Source organism: Balaenoptera musculus, chromosome 16 (assembly GCF_009873245.2).
Source record: "Balaenoptera musculus isolate JJ_BM4_2016_0621 chromosome 16, mBalMus1.pri.v3, whole genome shotgun sequence".
Taxonomy (NCBI): Eukaryota; Metazoa; Chordata; class Mammalia; order Artiodactyla; family Balaenopteridae; genus Balaenoptera; species Balaenoptera musculus.
In genome coordinates this window covers 35,356,786-35,375,739 of record NC_045800.1, presented here as the reverse complement: position 1 = coordinate 35,375,739, position 18,954 = coordinate 35,356,786, and the positions used below count along the sequence as shown (strand labels likewise).

At 40.4% G+C, this 18,954-nt stretch overlaps 1 protein-coding gene across 3 annotated transcripts in view; it reads left to right on the top strand.

Moving 5' to 3' along the window:
• The first annotated feature begins 14,931 nt into the window (after positions 1–14,931).
• TNKS2 (tankyrase 2) overlaps positions 14,932–18,954 on the top strand; it is a 63,997-nt gene continuing 59,974 nt past the window's right edge. For all 3 annotated transcript variants that reach the window (XM_036828431.1, XM_036828432.1, XM_036828429.1), the window contains exon 1: positions 14,932–15,449. In XM_036828431.1, the coding sequence (XP_036684326.1) occupies positions 15,251–15,449 (199 nt within the window). In that variant the 5' untranslated portion in view covers positions 14,932–15,250. The remainder of the gene's footprint in view (positions 15,450–18,954) is intronic.

Sequence of the window (18,954 nt, the reverse complement as noted above, 5' to 3'; positions counted from 1 at the left end):
TGCTGCAGTTTTACTAAAGCTTTTTCTACCTCTTCATCACTCCCACCCTAGAGCATAGCCTGCAAAGTTCCAACTAAAAGCCTGACTAGTTCCCCAGGGCCCTTCTCCCATGGCTTGTCTTGAACTCTAATCCTTCACTGCTAAGTAGCCTGGGACAGCCAGAAACCCCACTCTGCTTTTCAGAAACTTTCTGCCTCCTATACTTTACAGCTTCAGAATTCAGCAAAATGCTTTAAAAAAAAAAAAAAACCTGACCAGTTGAGTTCATTTTTCTACCCCTCTAGGCTCTAATTTGTGTTGCTTTAGACCCACAGGATTACCAGATACTCTGTTGGTTTTTCTGCCTTCCAGCAGCTGTCCTTTGCCCAAGACTTTTATTGCATGTTCAGCCACATTCCTTGAGCCCAGAATTGTGAAATACCCTTTGGAAAAACATGTCTGAAGAATGTTAGTTCAGCTCTCCGTGGTTTTCTCCTCTCCAGAATCTTGACCTCTCAAGTTCTAAGTTGTTTATCAGCTTTCCGATACCCATAAAGAGATTTTATTTGTTTTTGCTGTTGTTTTATCCAACTTCTCTCTAGTTATTCTGAAAGGATGCATTTTTCTGACATAAGTTACTCTACCATGCTAAAAGTAGAAATCCCAACCACAGAGTTTTAGAGCTTCCCCTTCAGTGAAGCTATTGATTTTGCTTAAGGAAGTTAGATTGCTGAATAAGAGAGTTTCTCTCTCTTTTTTTTAATCAGGTATATGATGATCTCTAAATACTAACTATATAGTAATTAGTGTGCCTTTTGACAAAATGTGAATTTAAATTAATTAAGAGAACTTGCCATTGGACTATTTTGTCAAGAAACAAATGAGAAAAATATACACAATAAAAACAAACATGCAATTAATAAAGGACATTGAAAACAACTTTTGTTCACGATTGAAGCAAAAAGAGAATGTGGTAAGGTTTTCATAGGAATAGAAATGCTCTTATTAAGTAAATATATGCTACACTAACCTAATAAAGTAATTTGCAATCTTAAAAGATGGAAGCAAAATGTTAATTTTATTTCATTTATTTCATATTGGTATAGATAACTAAAATATTTACAAAATAAAAATAGAATCCTTTCAAAAAATGTTATACCTTAGTAAACTATTAGCAGAGCCTTCTTTTTTACCTCATGTGTATAGAATTGAATTGATAATATTAATTTCATGGCAAGCTATCATTATCCATTCAAGTTAAGACCCATTAACATTTTAAAAAATGTAATATTTATTGTCTTTTTCCTTTATTTCTGTCCCCAGTCTCCAATTCCATGTTCTTTCTACATCCCATCATAAAGTCTCTTTCTTATGTATTATATAATGTATGTCCTTCCAATCTACCTTTCAATACATGTATTTGTCCTTGAAAATATGTGGTATTATTTTGTGTATTTCTTAATTTACATACATGAAACTATTCTATCAATTGCATTCTTTTTCAATTTTTGTACAATCTTGTTTATGAGGTCTTATTTATGTTGCTGTATGAAAATCCAGTTCATTTCTTCTGATCATTGCATCATATTCAATCATATGCTTATATATTTTCCTTATCCATTCCTTTATGAAGGACATGTAAGTTGTCTCCAACTCTTGACTACCATAAGCAACTGCAATGAACATCCTGTGCATGTCTACTTGTGCATCAGGTAAAAACTCTTGAGAGGAATTGCTACATCATAGCATATACACATAAACTTTATTAAACATTGACAGACTGCTCTCCAGAATGGCAGCACTATATCATTCAACCATAAATGGTTTCCCAGTATCCTCACCCGCTCCTAATATTATCTAATGATCTAATGAGTATAAGGTAGTCTCTCATCTTAATTCACATTGTAAATATGTCAGTCTTTCCCCCAATTAATCAATAAAAGCAATTCTAGTTAGAATTCCAGAATTTATGAGGTAATCAAACTTTTTCTAATATTTATGTATAAAAATAAATTCCACAAATAGAAAAGTCAATTTTATAAAAGAGGAGCAAAGAGGAGGAAACCTAACCTACAAGATATGAAAGTATATTACGGAGTTATAATAATAAAAACATATGCTTCTATTGCAGGAGCAGGCAAATAGACCATTGAAACAGAATTGAAATTCAAAAACAAACCAGGGATATATGGGAATTTTTTAAATAATAAGAACAGCAACAATAATAATGTGGAAGACAATATTGTCACAATTCTTCCTTTCTTTTTGGCCCCTGCCATAGTTTCACTATGGACAGATATCCTTACCCCACTGTTTTGGGGCTTGGCCATAGGACTTGCTTTGGTCAATGGAATGTGAGTGAATGTGACATGAGCAGAGGCTTTACATGTGTTTCATGGCTTGTCTTCTCTTGCATATCTGCCACCTGCCATGAAACACACACACACACACACACACACACACACACGATACACATATCACAGAAAGAGGTAATACAAATAGTAATAGCCAATACTTACTGTAGACTTTTTATCCCAGGTACTATCCTAAGTACTTTAGTTGTAATAACACAATTAATCTGCCCAGTCACCTCATGGGGTAAGTAATGTTATTATCATCATTTTACAGATGAGGCAACTGAAACATAGAACTTGCACAAGATTATAGAATGAAATAGGAATTCTAGGTAATACCATAATACAATGGGAAAAATGGATTATTTAATGAATGCTGTAGGGAAAATAGTTTATCCTACTAATTTTGATAATAATTTCACATCATTTTTTTGTTTTGTTTTTTTTTTTTTTTTTGGCTGCATTGGGTCTTCATTGCTGCGTGCAGGCTTTCTCTAGTTGCAACGAGCAGGGGCTACTCTTCACTGCGGTGCACAGACTTCTCATTGCGGTGGCTTCTCTTGTTGCAGCACGCAGGCTCCAGGACGTGCGGGCTTCAGTAGTTGTGGCACGCAGGCTCAGTAGTTGTGACTCATGTGCTCTAGAGCGCAGGCTCAGTAGTTGTGGTGCACGGGCTTAGTTGCTCCGTGGCATGTGAGATCTTCCCGGACCAGAGCTCGAACCCATGTCTCCTGCATTGGCAGGCAGACTCTTAACCACTGTGCCACCAGGGAAACCCCCACGTCAATTTTTAAAAAGGTAAATTTGATATGGATCAAAGGCCTAAGTGTGAAATGCTAAGAGAATGAAGGAGTATATCTCTATGATCTTTGAGAATGGAAAAACTTGTTTAAAAAGACCCAAAAAGCACAGATCTTAAGGTACAAATTAAAGGATCTGACTACATTAAATTAAAGGATTTTTTTTTTCAACAAAGAAAACCATAGAAAAAGTTAAACAGCCAGGGATTGCATTTGCAGAAGATATTTGTAATGTCGACAACAACAGGTTTTAATCAACTAGGCCAGTGGTCAGCAAGCTTTTCCTGTGAAAAGCCAGATACTCAATATTATAGGCTTTGGGAACCAGACTGTCTGTTGCAACTACTCAATTCTGCTGTTATAGCACAAAAGCAACCGTGGACAAGACGTAAATGAGTGGGCATGACTGTGCCCCAATAAAAACTGAACAAGTCCCATATGTTATCAACAGCGCAAGAGGGTTCTGGTTTCTCCATATCATCCCCACGTCTGACTTCCTATTTTTGTCATTCTGATGGATATAAAGTGGTAAGTCTTTGTTGTTTTAAATTTTCTAGTAACCACATTTAAAAAGTAAAAAGGAACAGGGGAAATTAATTTTAATAATAGATGTTCTTTAACCTAATATATCCAAAATATTTTCATTTTAACACATAATATTAATGAGATATATTTATGTATGTATATTTTAGGCTCATGGCACAGAACTAGCTAGGGCAACGTTAGAAGAAACTCATTGGAAAGTCAGACTTCTGTTACCCTGGATCCCTGCATAACCATGTGGAAAAAAACCTTCTCTCTCCACAGCCCAATCACATAGACTTTATGGTGTAAGAAATAAATTTCTATTGTATTAAGCCACCGAAATATTGGTAGTTTAGTATTACCTTAATTAATACAGAAATTAGAACCGTGATGTTGAGTGTTGTAAAAGAAAATCTAAATTGTGTGGCATTGGCTTAATGGTGGATAGGCAGTGAGGAAAATATTATGATTTGGGGGGGTAGTGTTGGAAATGGATATAGAGACCCATAAATGCAATGGCAAAATACATGGTAAACTGTTGTCAGAGATAACTTGAAAGACAGACCAGGTATTTACCAGGTCCATAGCTTAGGGGAAGACATTGGGAAAACAAAAATTAACTGTGTGTTATGGTTGTTACTGATTGTATTTAGCAAGATATTAGAAAACAAGATAATCTCAGGTAAGAATTAGCTAATTTCAAGCAGAAATGAAAGGGAATAAAGAGTATCCAGAACGTGGGGCCTAGGAGGGTCACAAAAGCTAAACAGAAGGAAATAGCATTGAGAAAACTCTTGTGCAACCAAGGACCATTAAGACTTCGCCAGGTAGCAAAGAATAAATTAAGAGGTTGGCCCTCCTTCTCAAGCCTTATGGCCTTAATGTAGCTATCATTATAGTAAGAGAAAGAAGCGTGGCATCAAGGAAGCAAAAATTAAATTAGGGTTGAGAATTGTGTCTGTGAAAGAATTTAACTATGGTTACAGGCACCAGGAATTGACTAGAAGCAAACTGATCAGAGACCTAATAAGTTTTTGAAGGAATTATCTGGCCAAAACCAAAAACAGAGTCTACTAAAGAAGCATTGACTCTTCTGGTCTTCAAAATTCAGGTCTTCAAATCTGCATAGCTGCAAGCAGAGTGAGAAAACTCTGCAGTCCCCAAGAAGGGTTTACTCCTCAGCTACCTCTTCAGCTGTGGCCAGGAAGGAAAATGGACAAGGAAGAATATCCAGGAGGGTTAACTCAAGGACCATGAGAAACAATGGACAAGGGAACTCCTCAACAGGAACAGGATCAGTATCTAATCAAAAATTACCCCACACCCGAGGGTAGGAGGTATTCACAATGCAAGTCCCAGAGGATTTCATAACTACTATGAACCCCTGACTGCTGTCTCCCATCTTTTCCTTTTCCAAATAGGAATTTTTAATTGTAGCTATTCTAGCCCCATCCCATTAATATATTTCGTGTGTGGGAGTAGGGATGAGAAGAGGTACAAATAACTTATCTCTTTAGTTCATAGGTGGCTTGACCACCTATGATGGAAAGAATTGCATATCACCAGGAAATTCTGGAACTTGAGTTGCATGCAGTGACTGAATGAGAGTTTGGGTAGTCTCTCTTAAGATGTGGTGTAAACTATGTGGGAAGAAGCATGAAGCAGATATTGGTTGCCAGAAGTGTGAACTATGGCAGAGACTGGCCACCCACTCAACAGACCTAATTCCTTTTTCTCCTGGACCCTCAACTACACCATATTTTCCAGCCTCCCTTTTGGTTAGGAACAACTGTGTGACTTTAAGCCTGTGGAATGTGAGTAGAGTGATATATGCCATTTCCAGGCTTGGCCTGTAAAAATCTCCCATGCAGTCCTCTTCTCTCTCTCTCTCTCTCTCTCCGCATATGTTGGCTGGCTATCAACATTTAGAACCACGGCAAAAGATGGCAGAGCCTCCACCAGTCTAGGCGCTGAATGACTCTATGGATCATGCCCCACCACCAGTTGGACTTCATATGTGCGAGAAATTTCCATTATGTAAAGCCACTGAGATTTTAAGGCTTATCTATTACAGCAGTTAGCTTTATTTGAATTGATATATGAATCCACCTTCACCCATAAATACCTTTTTTTTAAAACTTTTCTACCTAAAGGGAATATGTACAAAAATTGCTTATGGTAGTGAGAGTTGGAATTAACTTGGGTTTTCATCACTAAAAAAGACGGGGAGGTAAAATGAAGCATCTGGAAGCAATGTACTAGATGAACATACAATAAGATGTATAAATCTGAAAAACATAATATTGGGAAAAACAGCAAGGAGCACAACTATAGACAGCGATAGCACAGTATCATCAATGTAACTGATGGAAAACGGAAAAGAACTACAGCTTAGTACCACTGATATAAATTTAAAACACATAAATATACAAAACAGTATTATATATTTTTCAATAATAGTTCATAACCAAGGAATATACACCAAACATATCAGGGTAGAAGAATGGATCTAGGGATCCGTTGAAAGGGAAAAAAATAAAATAAAAGAGATTGCTGCCAAAACAGATGGTGATAAAGTGCCACCATCTTAGTCAGCTTGGACTACTGTAACACCATAGAAGGTGTGGCTTTAACAGCAAACTTTTATTTCTCACAGTTCTGGAGAACTTGCTGCTGTATCCTCATGTGGTAGAGAGAGAGATCATCTCTCTTATGTCTCTTCTAAGGGCACTAATCCCATTATGAGGACTCCAGTCTCAAGACCTAATTACCTCCCAAAGGCCCCCACATCCAAAACTCCAACAGACTGGAGATTAGGGTTTCAACCTGTGAATTTAGGGGGGGACACGAACATTCAGTCCATAGCAGCCATGAATTGCAGAATATGATTAACTCAGTTTTCTATACCTATATGTGGTAGATGCTGCAATGTGCCACCCAGATGCCTCTCAAGAAATGGAGGACTCATTCCCCCAGCCACTGGAAGTACTTCAGGAAGACAGCCCTCTTTGGGGATTACTTTGCCTAAGTAAAACTGGCCCAAGATCATCCCTCCCTAGAAGGGTAGTTCCTATTCCATGACTGGTCAATGTAGGAGGTGTAAGTGTCTGTTCCTCATGCCCAAATTTGGGACAATTTTAAGGGCCATCTGAGATCCAGAGTTTGTCATCAGGTTAGTTGATTGGAACTGTATCTCAGTTCAACTTCTCCCTCTACCCAATCCTGCTTCCTTCTCCTCCCTTGCACAAGTATTGATCCCAAGACCATTCCTTAATAAGCATCCTGCACGGTAGTCTCCATCTCAGAGTCAGCTTCCCAAAGAACGCAAGCTGTGACACGAACGTTAATGTGTGTGTGTGTGTGTCAACTTTTGTTAGCATATTTTTCCTTTTGCTGACTTCTATTTTTCAAACTTTCAACAACAAACATTTTGTGAAAAGAAAAAACAAGTAAATTTTTTTTAAAAAATGAGAATGCATTTCTGTCAGCTTTAGTCATAACAAAACATGCCAAATTTTCTGTGATGAACATAAAATAGCTGAAAGTACCATAGAAACTGAAAAGCCAAAATACTTTCACTATTTATCTAGGGAAATTCAAAGGGCTACGAAAGATGAAGAGTAAATAGGCATATAATCGGTTTCCATTAGGCAGCAAGTTAAATACCAAGGCAAAGCTTTTCCACTAAATCATTTTGCAGTTTCTGTCTCCTTCCCAAGCTCCTACAACATAACCCTTGAGCAGAGGTCAGTTGGTAACCCTTTTCATTCCCTCACAACTCGTACATTTAGTCCATTTGCCAACTTTGCCATGCTCTTGTGAGCTTTCAGTCCTTTGAGCACCTATATTTGACAAGCATTTCTCACAAGTATCAGTGGCCCTGTGTATTCATTTCCTAGAGCTGCTGAACTGAGTACTGCAAACTGAGTGGCCTATAATAACAGAAATTTATTCCCTCAAAATTTGCAAGCTGGAAGTCTGAAATCAAGGTGTTGGCAGGGCCATGCTTTCTCTGAAACACTCTATGGAGGATACTTCTTGCCTCCTCTAGCTACTAGTGGTTGCCAGTAATCCTCAAATGACCTTTTTCCATATGTTTCTGTGTCTGTGTGTCTTTGTCTTTTCTTGTAAGGACTCCAGTGATTGTATTTACAGCCCATCCTAATCCAATATGACCTCAACCTAATTACATTAGCGAAGACCCTATTTCCAAATTAGGTCACATTCTGAGGTTCAAACTGGACATGATTTTAGAGGGGACACTATCAACTCAGTACAGTCTGCCATCTGCCTCCCCCAAAACTCGCATCCATCCCATGTGCAAAATACATTCACCCCATCCCAAAGTCCCCTGAAGTCTTAACCCATTGCAGCATTAAATCTAATTCCAAAATATTGTCAACTTAAAAAAAATTCCAAATCTCATCATCTAAATCATCTACATCAGGTATGGGTGAAACTCTGGGTATGGTCCATCATGGGGCAAAATTCTTCTCTGTCCACAGACCTGTGAAACTAGAAAACAAACTGTCTGCTTCCAAAATACAATGATGGGACAGCCATGGGATAGACATTGCCATTCCTAAACTGAAAAAAAAAGAAAAAACAAAGTTAGGAGTAAAGAGATTACCTTTCTAAAACAGTTCACCACCCGGAAAGACAAATTCTATTAGGCTTCAAGGCTTAAGAGTAATCTTTTGTGACTTGATGCTCCATCCTCTCAGCCCTCCTAGGTGGCAGCCCCACCCTCTCTGGCCTCTGCCTTCATGGCTCTGCCCTCAAGGGTATTCTTTCTTCATTTCATCCTGTCCCTGTCCCCTTCCATCCGGGCTGGCAGTGTTTCTTTTTTTTTTTTAAGGTTTCTTTTTTATTAGTTTGCTTCAGAGAACCACTAACATTATAAAAAATATTGCTCAGATAAATTAGACGATGTTTAAAATTATGTTATAATCATCTGTATCAATATTGACTAGATGTACAAATTATACACTTTTCTAGTTTGATATGCTTGTCTTTTTATATGATGCTCTCATCAATGAACACTACATGTTCATAAACGATATTACTAAGAGATCTATTACAGTTTTTTTGGTGGTGGTGTTTGTTTGTTTGTTTGTTAGTTTGTTTGCCACACCATATAGCTTGTGGGATCTTAGTTCCCCAACCAGGAATTGAATCTGGGCCCTCCACAGTGAGAGTGTGGCAACTTAACCACCTTACTCTGGCAGTGTTTCTGTTGGTGTAAAATTCTCCAAAACCTTGTCAATCTTCTGTGGATGTCAAGAGAATCCACACCATCAGACACAAGCATTCCTGGGTAACCTTGTCTATTACTGGCTGCTGCTGAGATGGTTGATTGGAGCCATAAATTACACACACCTGATCTCTATAGCAAAGAGTTGTCCACTCACACCCTTGGCCCTGTTTCCAGAGTATGCTATCTGGGTAGGCTAAGAATTTTCCAATTCATCATTTGCAGGTTCTGTTTTCCTTAACCGTTTATTTCTCAATTTATCTCTTCTCTTATTTTACTGTAAGTGACAAGGAGAAACCAGTCTGCACCTTCCACATGTTGCTTGGAAATCTATCCAAATTCATCGCTTATAAATTCTATTTTCACCCAATAGTAGAACATAATTCAGCCAAGTTTGCTGCTGCTTTATAACAAGGATTACTTTTCCTATAGTGTTCATTAATATGTTCCTCATTTCTATCTGGCACCTCATCAGAAGCATTTTATCATTCATATTTCTAGTAACATTCTGTTAGTGATATTTGTATGCCCTCAGACTACAGAAGCTTTCTCTACAGTTTTCTCTTCCTTCTAGACCCTCACCAGAATTATGTTTAACTTCTATTTCTACCAACCATCTCTCCAAGGCAATCTAGGCTTTTTTCTATCATGCACTTAAAAATTCTTCCAGCCTCTACCCACTATCCAATTCCAAAGCCACTTCCATATTTTTAGGTATTTGTCACAGCAGCACCCCACTTTATAGCATCATAATCTGTTATTAGTTTCCTAGGACTACGATAACAAAGTACCTCAAACTGGGTGTCTTGTAATAATAGAAATTTATTCTCTCACAGTTCTGGAGGCTAGCTGTCTGAAAGCAAGGAATTAGCAGGGCTGTGCTGTCTCTGAAGGCTCTCTAGGGTAAGATCCTTTCTTGCCTTTTCTAGCTTCTGATGGTTGCCTGCAATCCCTGGCATTCCTTGGCTTGTGTATGCATCAAACCGATCTCCACCTCCATCCTCACATGGTCACTTTCTGAGATTCTGGGTGGATATGAATTTGGGGGAGGACACAATTCAACCTGGTATAGTCTTTTTCTGTACCTCCTTATTTCTGTTTTAACTCACTATCTCTAAGTCCAAGCTGTTCACTTCCCTTTTTAATTAATTAAAATATTTATTTATTTATTTATTTTATTTATTATTTTTGGCTGCGTTGGGTCTTTGTTGCTGCATGAGGGCTTTCTCTAGTTGCGGTGAGCGGGGGCTGCTCTTTGTTGTGGTGCGTGGGCTTCTCATTGCGGTGGCTTCTCTTGTTGCGGAGCACGGGCTCTAGGCGCGCAGGCTTCAGTAGTTGTGGCATGTGGGCTCAGTAGTTGTGGCTCGCGGGCTCTAGAGCGCAGGCTCAGTAGTCATGGCGCACGGGCTTAGTTGCTCCGCGGCATGTGGGATCTTCCCAGACCAGGAATTGAACCCGTGTCCCCTGCACTGGCAGGCAGATTCTTAATCACTGCGCCACCAGGGAAGTCCGTCACTTCCCTTTTTAAAAGCTTTTTTTTTCTTTTTACTTTTTTTGGGGGTTTATTTTATTTATTTATTTATTTGTTTATGGCTGTGTTGGGTCTTTGTTTCTGTGCGAGGGCTTTCTCTAGTTGTGGCAAGTGGGGGCCACTCTTCATCGCGGTGCGCGGGCCTCTCACTATTGCGGTCTCTCTTGTTGCGGAGCACAGGCTCCAGACGCGCAGGCTCAGTAACTGTGGCTCACGGGCCCAGTTTCTCCGCGGCATGTGGGATCTTCCCAGACCAGGGCTCGAACCCGTGTCCCCTGCATTGGCAGGCAGATTCTCAACCACTGCGCCACCAGGGAAGCCCCCCCCGTCACTTCCCTTTTAATGAGGGGAAAAATAAAGATTAGCAAGGGAAAGTATCTTGTTTCCAATTAAGAAAATGACTGTCAGATTCAGTCTCACGGTTGCTTTAGTTATACAGATAAACACCTCTGGAGTTATTTTTTGTGTGTTGTATTTGTTTCGAGTATTTTTTTTTTTCAAGCACCAGCTGGTTCTACATCACCTCTTTGGATTCTGTTAGCTTATGGTCTATTTAGAAGTTTTATATCTATGTTCATGATTGAAAGTGGTCTGTAATTTTCCTTTCTTGTCCTTACTTGCTTTGGTATCAAGGTTATAACAGTGTCATAGAATGAGTTAGGGAGTATTTTGTCTCCCTCTAGTCTCTGGAAAGAGTTTGAACAAGACTGGAATTATTCTGTGAAAGTTTGGTAGAATTTGCCTAAACAACTCTCTGGACTTGATGTTCACTTTGTGGGAAGTTTTTAAATTATTGATTGGTTTGATGTTAGAAAATCCATAAATATGATTAACTACACGGACAGATTAAAGAAGAAAATGTATCTCAATAGGTGTAGGAAAAAAATCATTTGATAAAATTCAACATCCAATTATGATAAAAACTTAACAAAAAAGGAAGCATTTTATAAAGATTCAACATCCATTCATGATAACAATCATTAGCAAAGTGCAAACAGAAGGAAACCTCTTTCACCTGAAAAAAGTGTAACTACCAAAACACTATGAAAAACAACATTTTAAAAAACATCATTTTTTAAAAAAAAATTATTAGCACCTTTAATTAATTAATTAATTAATTAATTAATTATGGCTCTGTTGGGTCTTCGTTTCTGTGCGAGGGCTTCCTCCAGTTGCGGCAAGTGGGGGCCACTCTTCATCGCAGTGCGCGGGCCTCTCACTATCGTGGCCTCTCGTTGCGGAGCACAGGCTCCAGACACGCAGGCTCAGTAGGTGTGGCTCACGGGCCCAGCTGCTCCGTGGCATGTGGGATCTTCCCAGACCAGGGCTCGAACCCGTGTCCCCTGCATCAGCAGGCAGATTGCCAAACACTGTGCCACCAGGGAAGCCCCCATTCTTTTTTTTTAATCAAAGTATAGTTGATTTACAATATTAGTTTCAGGTGTACAGCAAAGTGATTCAGATATCTATAACTCTTTTCCATTATAGGTTATTACAAGATATTGAATATAGTTCCCTGTACTACAGTAAATCCTTTTTATCTGTTTTATATATAGTAGTTTGTATCTGCTAATCACAAACTCCTAATTTGTCACCCCCTCTTCTTTCCCTTTTGGTAACCATAATTTTGTTTTCTATGTCTGTGAGTCTGTTTCTGTTTTGTAAATAAGTTCATTTGTATTATTTTTTAGATTCCACATATAAGTGATATCATATAATATTTGTCTTTGGCTTACTTCACTTAGTATGATAATCTCTAGGTCCATCCATGTTGCTGCAAATGGCAATATTTCATTCTTTTTATGGCTGAGTAATATTCCATTTTGTGTGTGTGTGTGTGTGTGTGTGTGTGTGTATATATACATATATATATATGCCACATCCTCTTTATCCATTCATCTCTAGAGGGATACGTAGGTTGCTTCCATGTCTTGGCTATTGTAAATAGTGCTGCTATGAATACTGAGGTGCATGTATCTTTTCAAATTAGAGTTTTCATCTTTTCCAGATATATGCCCAGGAGTGGGATTGCAGGATCATGTCGTAAGTCTATTTTTCATTTTTTGGGGAACCTCCATACTATTTTCCATAGTAGCTCCACCAATTTCTATTCCCACCAACAGTGTGGGAGGGTTCCCTTTTCTCCACATCCTCGCCAACATTTATTATTTATAGACTTTTTGATGATGGCCATTCTGACCGGTGTGAGATGACACCTCATTGTAGTTTTGATTTGCATTTTTCTAATAATTAGCAAAGTTGAGCATCTTTTCATGTGCCCGTTGGCCATCTGTATGTCTTCTTTGGAGAAATGGGTATTTAGTTCTGCCCATTTTTTGATTGGGTTGTTTTTTTGATATTGAATTGTCTGAGCTGTTTGTATATTTTGGAAATTAAGCCCTTTTTAGTCGTATCATTCACAAATATTTTCTCCCAGTCTGCAGGTTGTCTTTTCATTTTGTTTATGGTTTCCTTTGCTATGCAAAAGCTTATAACTTTGATTAGATTCCATTTGTTTATTTTTGCTTTTATTTCCTTTGCCTTGGGAGACTAAGAAAATATTGCTACGGTTTATGTCAGAGAATGTCTTGCCTATGTTCTCTTCTAGGTGAAAAAACATTTTTTTTTTAGTGATGGCTTTTTTTTTTAAATTATTTTTTGGCTGCGTCAGGTCTTAGTTGCAGCATGCGGGTTCTTGGTTGAGGTGTGCAGGATCTTTCATTGCAGCGTGCAGCCTTCTCTCTAGTTGTGGCGTGTGGGTTTTCTCTCTCTAGTTGTGGCGCGCAGACTCCAGGGTGCGTGGGCTCTGTAGTTGTGGTGCACAGGGTCCAGAGCGCATGGGTTCTGTAGTTTGCAGCACACAGGCTCTCTCTTTGAGGCGCGAGAACTCAGTAGTTGTGGTGCGTGGGCTTAGTTGCCCCACGGCATGTGGGATCTTAGTTCCCCAACCAGGAATCAAACCAGCGTCCCCTGCATTGGAAGGTGGATTCTTACCACTGGGCCACCAGGGAAATACCCAAAACATCATTCTTAACAGTAAAAGGTTAGATGTCCTTTTAAAAACCAGAACAAGGCAAGCATATCCAGTATCAATATTACATTAGCAGTCTTAGCCAACCCAGTAAGGCCTAAGGCCTAGGATGGGAAAAGGAGAAACTTTTTCCAACATTCACATTCACAGATGATTAGACTGTCTGGAGTGACTTCCCTTGCAGTCCAGTGGTTAAGACTTCACCTTCCAGGGCTTCCCCGGTGGCGCAGTCATTGGGAATCCGCCTGCCAATGCAGGGGACACGGGTTCGAGCCCTGGTTCGGGAAGATCCCACATGCCGCGGAGCAACTAAGCCCGTGCACCACAACTACTGAGCCTGCGCTCTCAAGCCCGCGAGTCACACCTACTGAAGCCCAGGCGCCTGAAGCCCATGCTCCGCAAGGAGAAGGCTGCGCACCGCAATGAAGAGTAGCTCCCGCTCTCTGCAACTAGAGAAAGCCCAGGCGCAGCAACACAGACCCAACTCAGCCAAAAATAAATACATAAATAAATTAATTAATTTAAAAAAAAAAGAAAAAGACTTCACCTTCCAATGCAGGGGGTGTGGGTTCGATCCCAGGTTGGGGAGCTAAGATCCCACATGCCTTCTGGCCAAAAAAAACCCAAAACATAAAACAGAAGCAATATTGTAACAAGTTCAATAAAAGACTTTAAAAATGGTCCACACCAAAAAAATCTTTAAAGAAACCCAGCTGATCACTACCTTAAGTGTGAGAATTAATTATGTGCTTGTTTTCATAGCAAAATAAATAAATAAATCGCAACTCATTGAACTTTGTCACCAGTATATCCACACCTCAGCCAAAGCAGCATAATATGGAGTTACGAGGGGTCCCTCATTTAGTCCTAAACTAATAACTGTGGAAACAGTAATTAATCTAAGCCATGCCTCTCAATCATTAATTTAGAATTGGAACAAACTTTCATTGCTTTCCTAATTTTCTTCAGATGATCTTGGGGCAGCTCATCCAAACTTCCCATCAAGCAACTCATTCATTTCCGAGAAGTGGCCCACAAGAAACAGCAAAATAGCAGTCGCGGGGGAAGGGAAGAGACAGTGGGGATGGGGGGGGGGGGAACAAACAAACAAGCGAAACAGAAGAGAAACCCCCAGGAGAAAGGGATTGTGGAAGCTGAAAAAATGGAAATTTTCCACAAAAGAAGTCCAAAATAATATGCAAGATCGGGGAAAAACTTTCAAGAGTTCTTTTCAGTGTAATAATGAAATTCAGATCAGGAAATCCATTCTTTAAGAAAGACGATAAGCAGAGCCGCTCGACTTCAGCAAAACCCACCACAAAGATGGCGGTGGGACGAAGCGCCCCTCTCCTCCCAAAGCTGGAGGCTCTCGCCTCACATTTCCCACAAACCCCTCCGCGCCGCCCCGCTCGCCGAAACCTGCCCGGCCCTCTACGACCACTGCGCACGCGCAGCGTGACGTCACGTGCGCTCCCAGGGCTCAGAGGAGCTGGCAGGAGGGGCCTTGCCAGCTTCCGCCTCCGCGTCGCTTCGGCGGTCGAAAGGCGGGTTCGCGTTGCCTCCGCCGCCGCCGCGGGGCAGCCGGGGTCGCGAGGCCGAGCGAGGGGCGCGCGGCGGCGCGGCCATGGGACTGCGCCGAGCCCGGTGACAGCAGGAATCCGAGCGGCCCGGGCCCTGAGCGCTTTTCCTCCCGGGGGCCTCGCCCTCCTGCTCGCGGGGCCGGGGCTCCTGCTGCCGTTGCTGGCGCTGCTGCTGGCGGCGGCGGCGGCCAGGATCATGTCGGGCCGCCGCTGCGCTGGCGGGGGCGCGGCCTGCGCGGGCGCGGCGGCCGAGGCCGTGGAACCGGCCGCTCGGGAGCTGTTCGAGGCGTGCCGCAACGGGGACGTGGAGCGAGTCAAGAGGCTGGTGACGCCAGAGAAGGTGAACAGGCGCGACACGGCGGGGAGGAAGTCCACCCCGCTCCACTTCGCCGCAGGTAACCGGGGCCAGCGCCACCTCGCCTCGCCCCCAGACCCCACCTGCGCACCCCGGCTCGCAGGCCCGAAACCAGACGCAGTGCTCCTCTGCCCCCGGCCTTCCCCCCTGGGACTCCGGTCCTGGTCATCTCGATCTCGTCTAGTGGGGACTGAGGAGTCCCCTAGGGGACTAGGGGGCAAATGTGCCGCACTCACTGGAAGCTGTGGGTTTTTTTTGTTTGTTTGGGCTTTTTTGCTTTGTTTTGTATCGACAATACCTGTACCAACTTCCGGTCTTACTACCCTAAAAGGCCTCTACATACTAGAAAGAGTAGGGAGGTAGTAGGCCTTGTGAGTTAAAGGCCAGTTATCTCCAAAATCTATCGTTCTTGCACGTTCCACTATAACTCTTAAAAAGCCTTTGGGTTACGTTCTTAATGCTTTTGTAAAATGCAGGGATGTGATTTAGGAGCAGCAGCTTAATTGATCATTGACACATTAGCGTTAGTAGGTTTACCTGGGTAGCAGTCATTAGCAAGTTTTCTGGAGACTAGAACTGGAAAGAGTCAAGTTTGGGAGAATTGATACCTGACTTAGGTTGTGTGCGGGCGGGTAATCTCTGCCAGACTCGTACAAATCGGGGTGGAAAGTAGTAGAATGCGAGGAAAGATGGTGCAGGTACTCTAGCTTGTATCTAGAATTTAAATTGGGGCTAACTTCGCCTCATTCTGAGATTTAGATCGTTTGAATTACGTTTTTTTTTTAAATTTACATCTTATTTCTATAAAGCATTTATACTTTTCACTTTGAGGAAGGATCGTGATTACCTGTATCAAGTGAGCCATGCGCAATTGAAAGTGGGAATAGAGTCTCATACTTCCGATAATGCTGGTTTTTCACTTCGTGCGTTACATGATTGTTTAAAATAATATTTTGCAAAAGCAGAAGGGTATGTTTTAAAGCACTCTGGTTTTTTTGGAGTAGGAATGATGAGCAGAGGGGCATAAGAAAGATTTCCTTGTTCACAGACATTGCTTTTACACTTTCTACCCATGGGAGATTTGTTTGTTTTAACCTGTACCTGTTTTAAAATGTAAATACTACTGGGAGGTATGCTTTCTCCATCAATTACAAATTTGTTGGGTTCCCATTGAGGAGCCTTTTAAGGGAGAAGGTTTGGGGGACCATCGGTGGGAGAACTAGAAACAGCCTGTGGGCAGCAGAAAGGGAAGGGTGAGGAATACCAAAATCTAATCTTCTGTTTAGCCATTTTGCCTAAAATTTTTGATGATCAGTGCTGCCTGTCCTCAGCTAATTTGGATTGTCCTGCTTGTCCGTGTAAAAGCATTTAAATAACTGATTTGGCAAACCGTCATAACCAACGATATGTAATCCAAGGGGTAGTGTTACTTATATTCTCTTCACTTGATCTGTGGGATAAAAATAACCAAAGAAGATCTTAGTTACTACCTTTCAAGAATTTGTTGCATTAATGAGTTCATATCTGAAAATAGTAATATTTAGAGGCTTAAGATTATGGATTAGCTTCTTATTGACCTTTTTCCTCCCAACCGTCCCACCCTGAGTTCTGTCCCAACATTGCAAAGTACTTTTTACATAGATTTCATGTGGTTTGTTTAGACTGAAATGGAAAACTTATTTTAGGAACCAACTTACCTCTCACAATTTACCCAAATTATCAGGTACAGGTTATAAGCTTAAGAAGTCAAGGTATAAAGAAAGTAATAAAATAAAAATTACTAATAGTCTGCATTAAATCAGAGCTTTAAAGCCCTGCATTTAAACTCAGGTGTATTAGAAACTTTTTTTTAATTAGCTCGGTAAATTCAATCTAAATTATTATTAGATTAATGAGAGAGAACCTCTTTTCTTAATTTTTAAATAAGTGCATCCAGCTGCATTTTTCTTAATACGTGGAGAATATATTTTATAAACTCTTCGTAGGTGGTGAGTTATTCGTTATGTTAATATGCGTGTAAGCAAGTTATTGGAAGCTCAGTGTAGGTGGGACTTTGTAACTGCCTGACCAAGCAGTTTCTTGTGTTTGTACATTATAGGGTAAGCTATGGGAGGGAAATTTTTATTTTAAGCCGATTAAAGCTTGGAGGTTTTATTGGGGGGTAGGGTAGACATGATTTTGTCCTTTTGTTTGGATTTCCAAGGAACAGGAACGAAAAGTAAAATGAATCACGATAGAAAAGATTAGAAAAAATTTGGTGTGTCTTTTCATCTAAAATATTTAGTTCAATTAAAGGAATAATCAATTGCCAGTCCTAGAGGAGTTAAGTTCTTCTATCAAATGAAAAAAGTAATCAACATAAACAGGAACTTTTCTCCTATTATTGGTCTAGATTACATTTCTTAGATAAGCATGCTTTAAGAAGTCACTTCTTATGAGAAAAATTCTTCCCTCTTCAATCCCTCTGCCACCAGCCCCCTACCTACATCCCCCCACTCCACACACACACACACACACACACAGAGGATATGAATGACTTTTTTGTGACACATTACAAAACTTGTAGAGGCAGGTTGGTGGTAGGAAGGCTACAGCTCTAATTTTGCTAAAAGCAATAGCATCTGAAATTCTTGACAGTATAATCCCCTAGAAAACAGCAGATCTCAGTAAAGGAGATTGCTTCTCTGAACTTATTTCTGAAAAATGAAGAGGGACAGAATCTTTGGGAGAAAGTCATCTTGTTGTCCGTCATAGCCAAAGAAAGAAATACACAGTATTCTCAAGAATCTTAGAACTCGGGGGACTGGGCTGGGAGGAATAGAATTCCCTGGCTTGAGAATCTTAAATATTCTTTGGAGTGTGCAGAGAGGTATCATTCAGTAGAAAAATACGTATAATAATTTATTAGGTTCAAGGAATTCAGGTATAGAGATGGTGGAAAAGAGATGATACATATGTATGTAGCTAGGGAATGACAAGTTTAGAAAAAACTTGCATTGTTAGAGTTCTAGTTAAACAAGGTAACATTTGTTTTGTTTTTGTAGTGTGTTGCTACTGTTCTGTATTTGTAGTATGCTACTCAGCCATATACATTGGACTAGTCAGACTTAACTTTATTATATTCAATTATGTGAATTGCATATAAGAGGGGTTTTTTGTTTGTTAGTTTGTTTTTCCCTGAAAGAGGGAAATGGAACTAGAGCATCTGGAACTTATTATCCAAGCAAGTGATATGAAAACTAGAGTTGCTTATTCTAGAGATGAAAGAAGACTAAGGTTAAACAATGTTGCTATCTTCACATATGTGTAAGATAGTCAAGTAGAAAGTGAGAGGATATGACTCCTCTGGCCTTGGCAGTCAAAACTAGGGGCTAGTAGGTGAAAGGTTACAAGGAGTCAGACTGCCTTTAACAATCTATTCAACTGTGGGATTGGCTGGAAGTCTCCAAACAGTGGCTGGATTGGCATCTTTCAGAGATGTTGTAGAAAGGATTTCTGTATAGGGTAGGCAATTGGACCAGTAAGTCAGAATCTGACTGGTATAA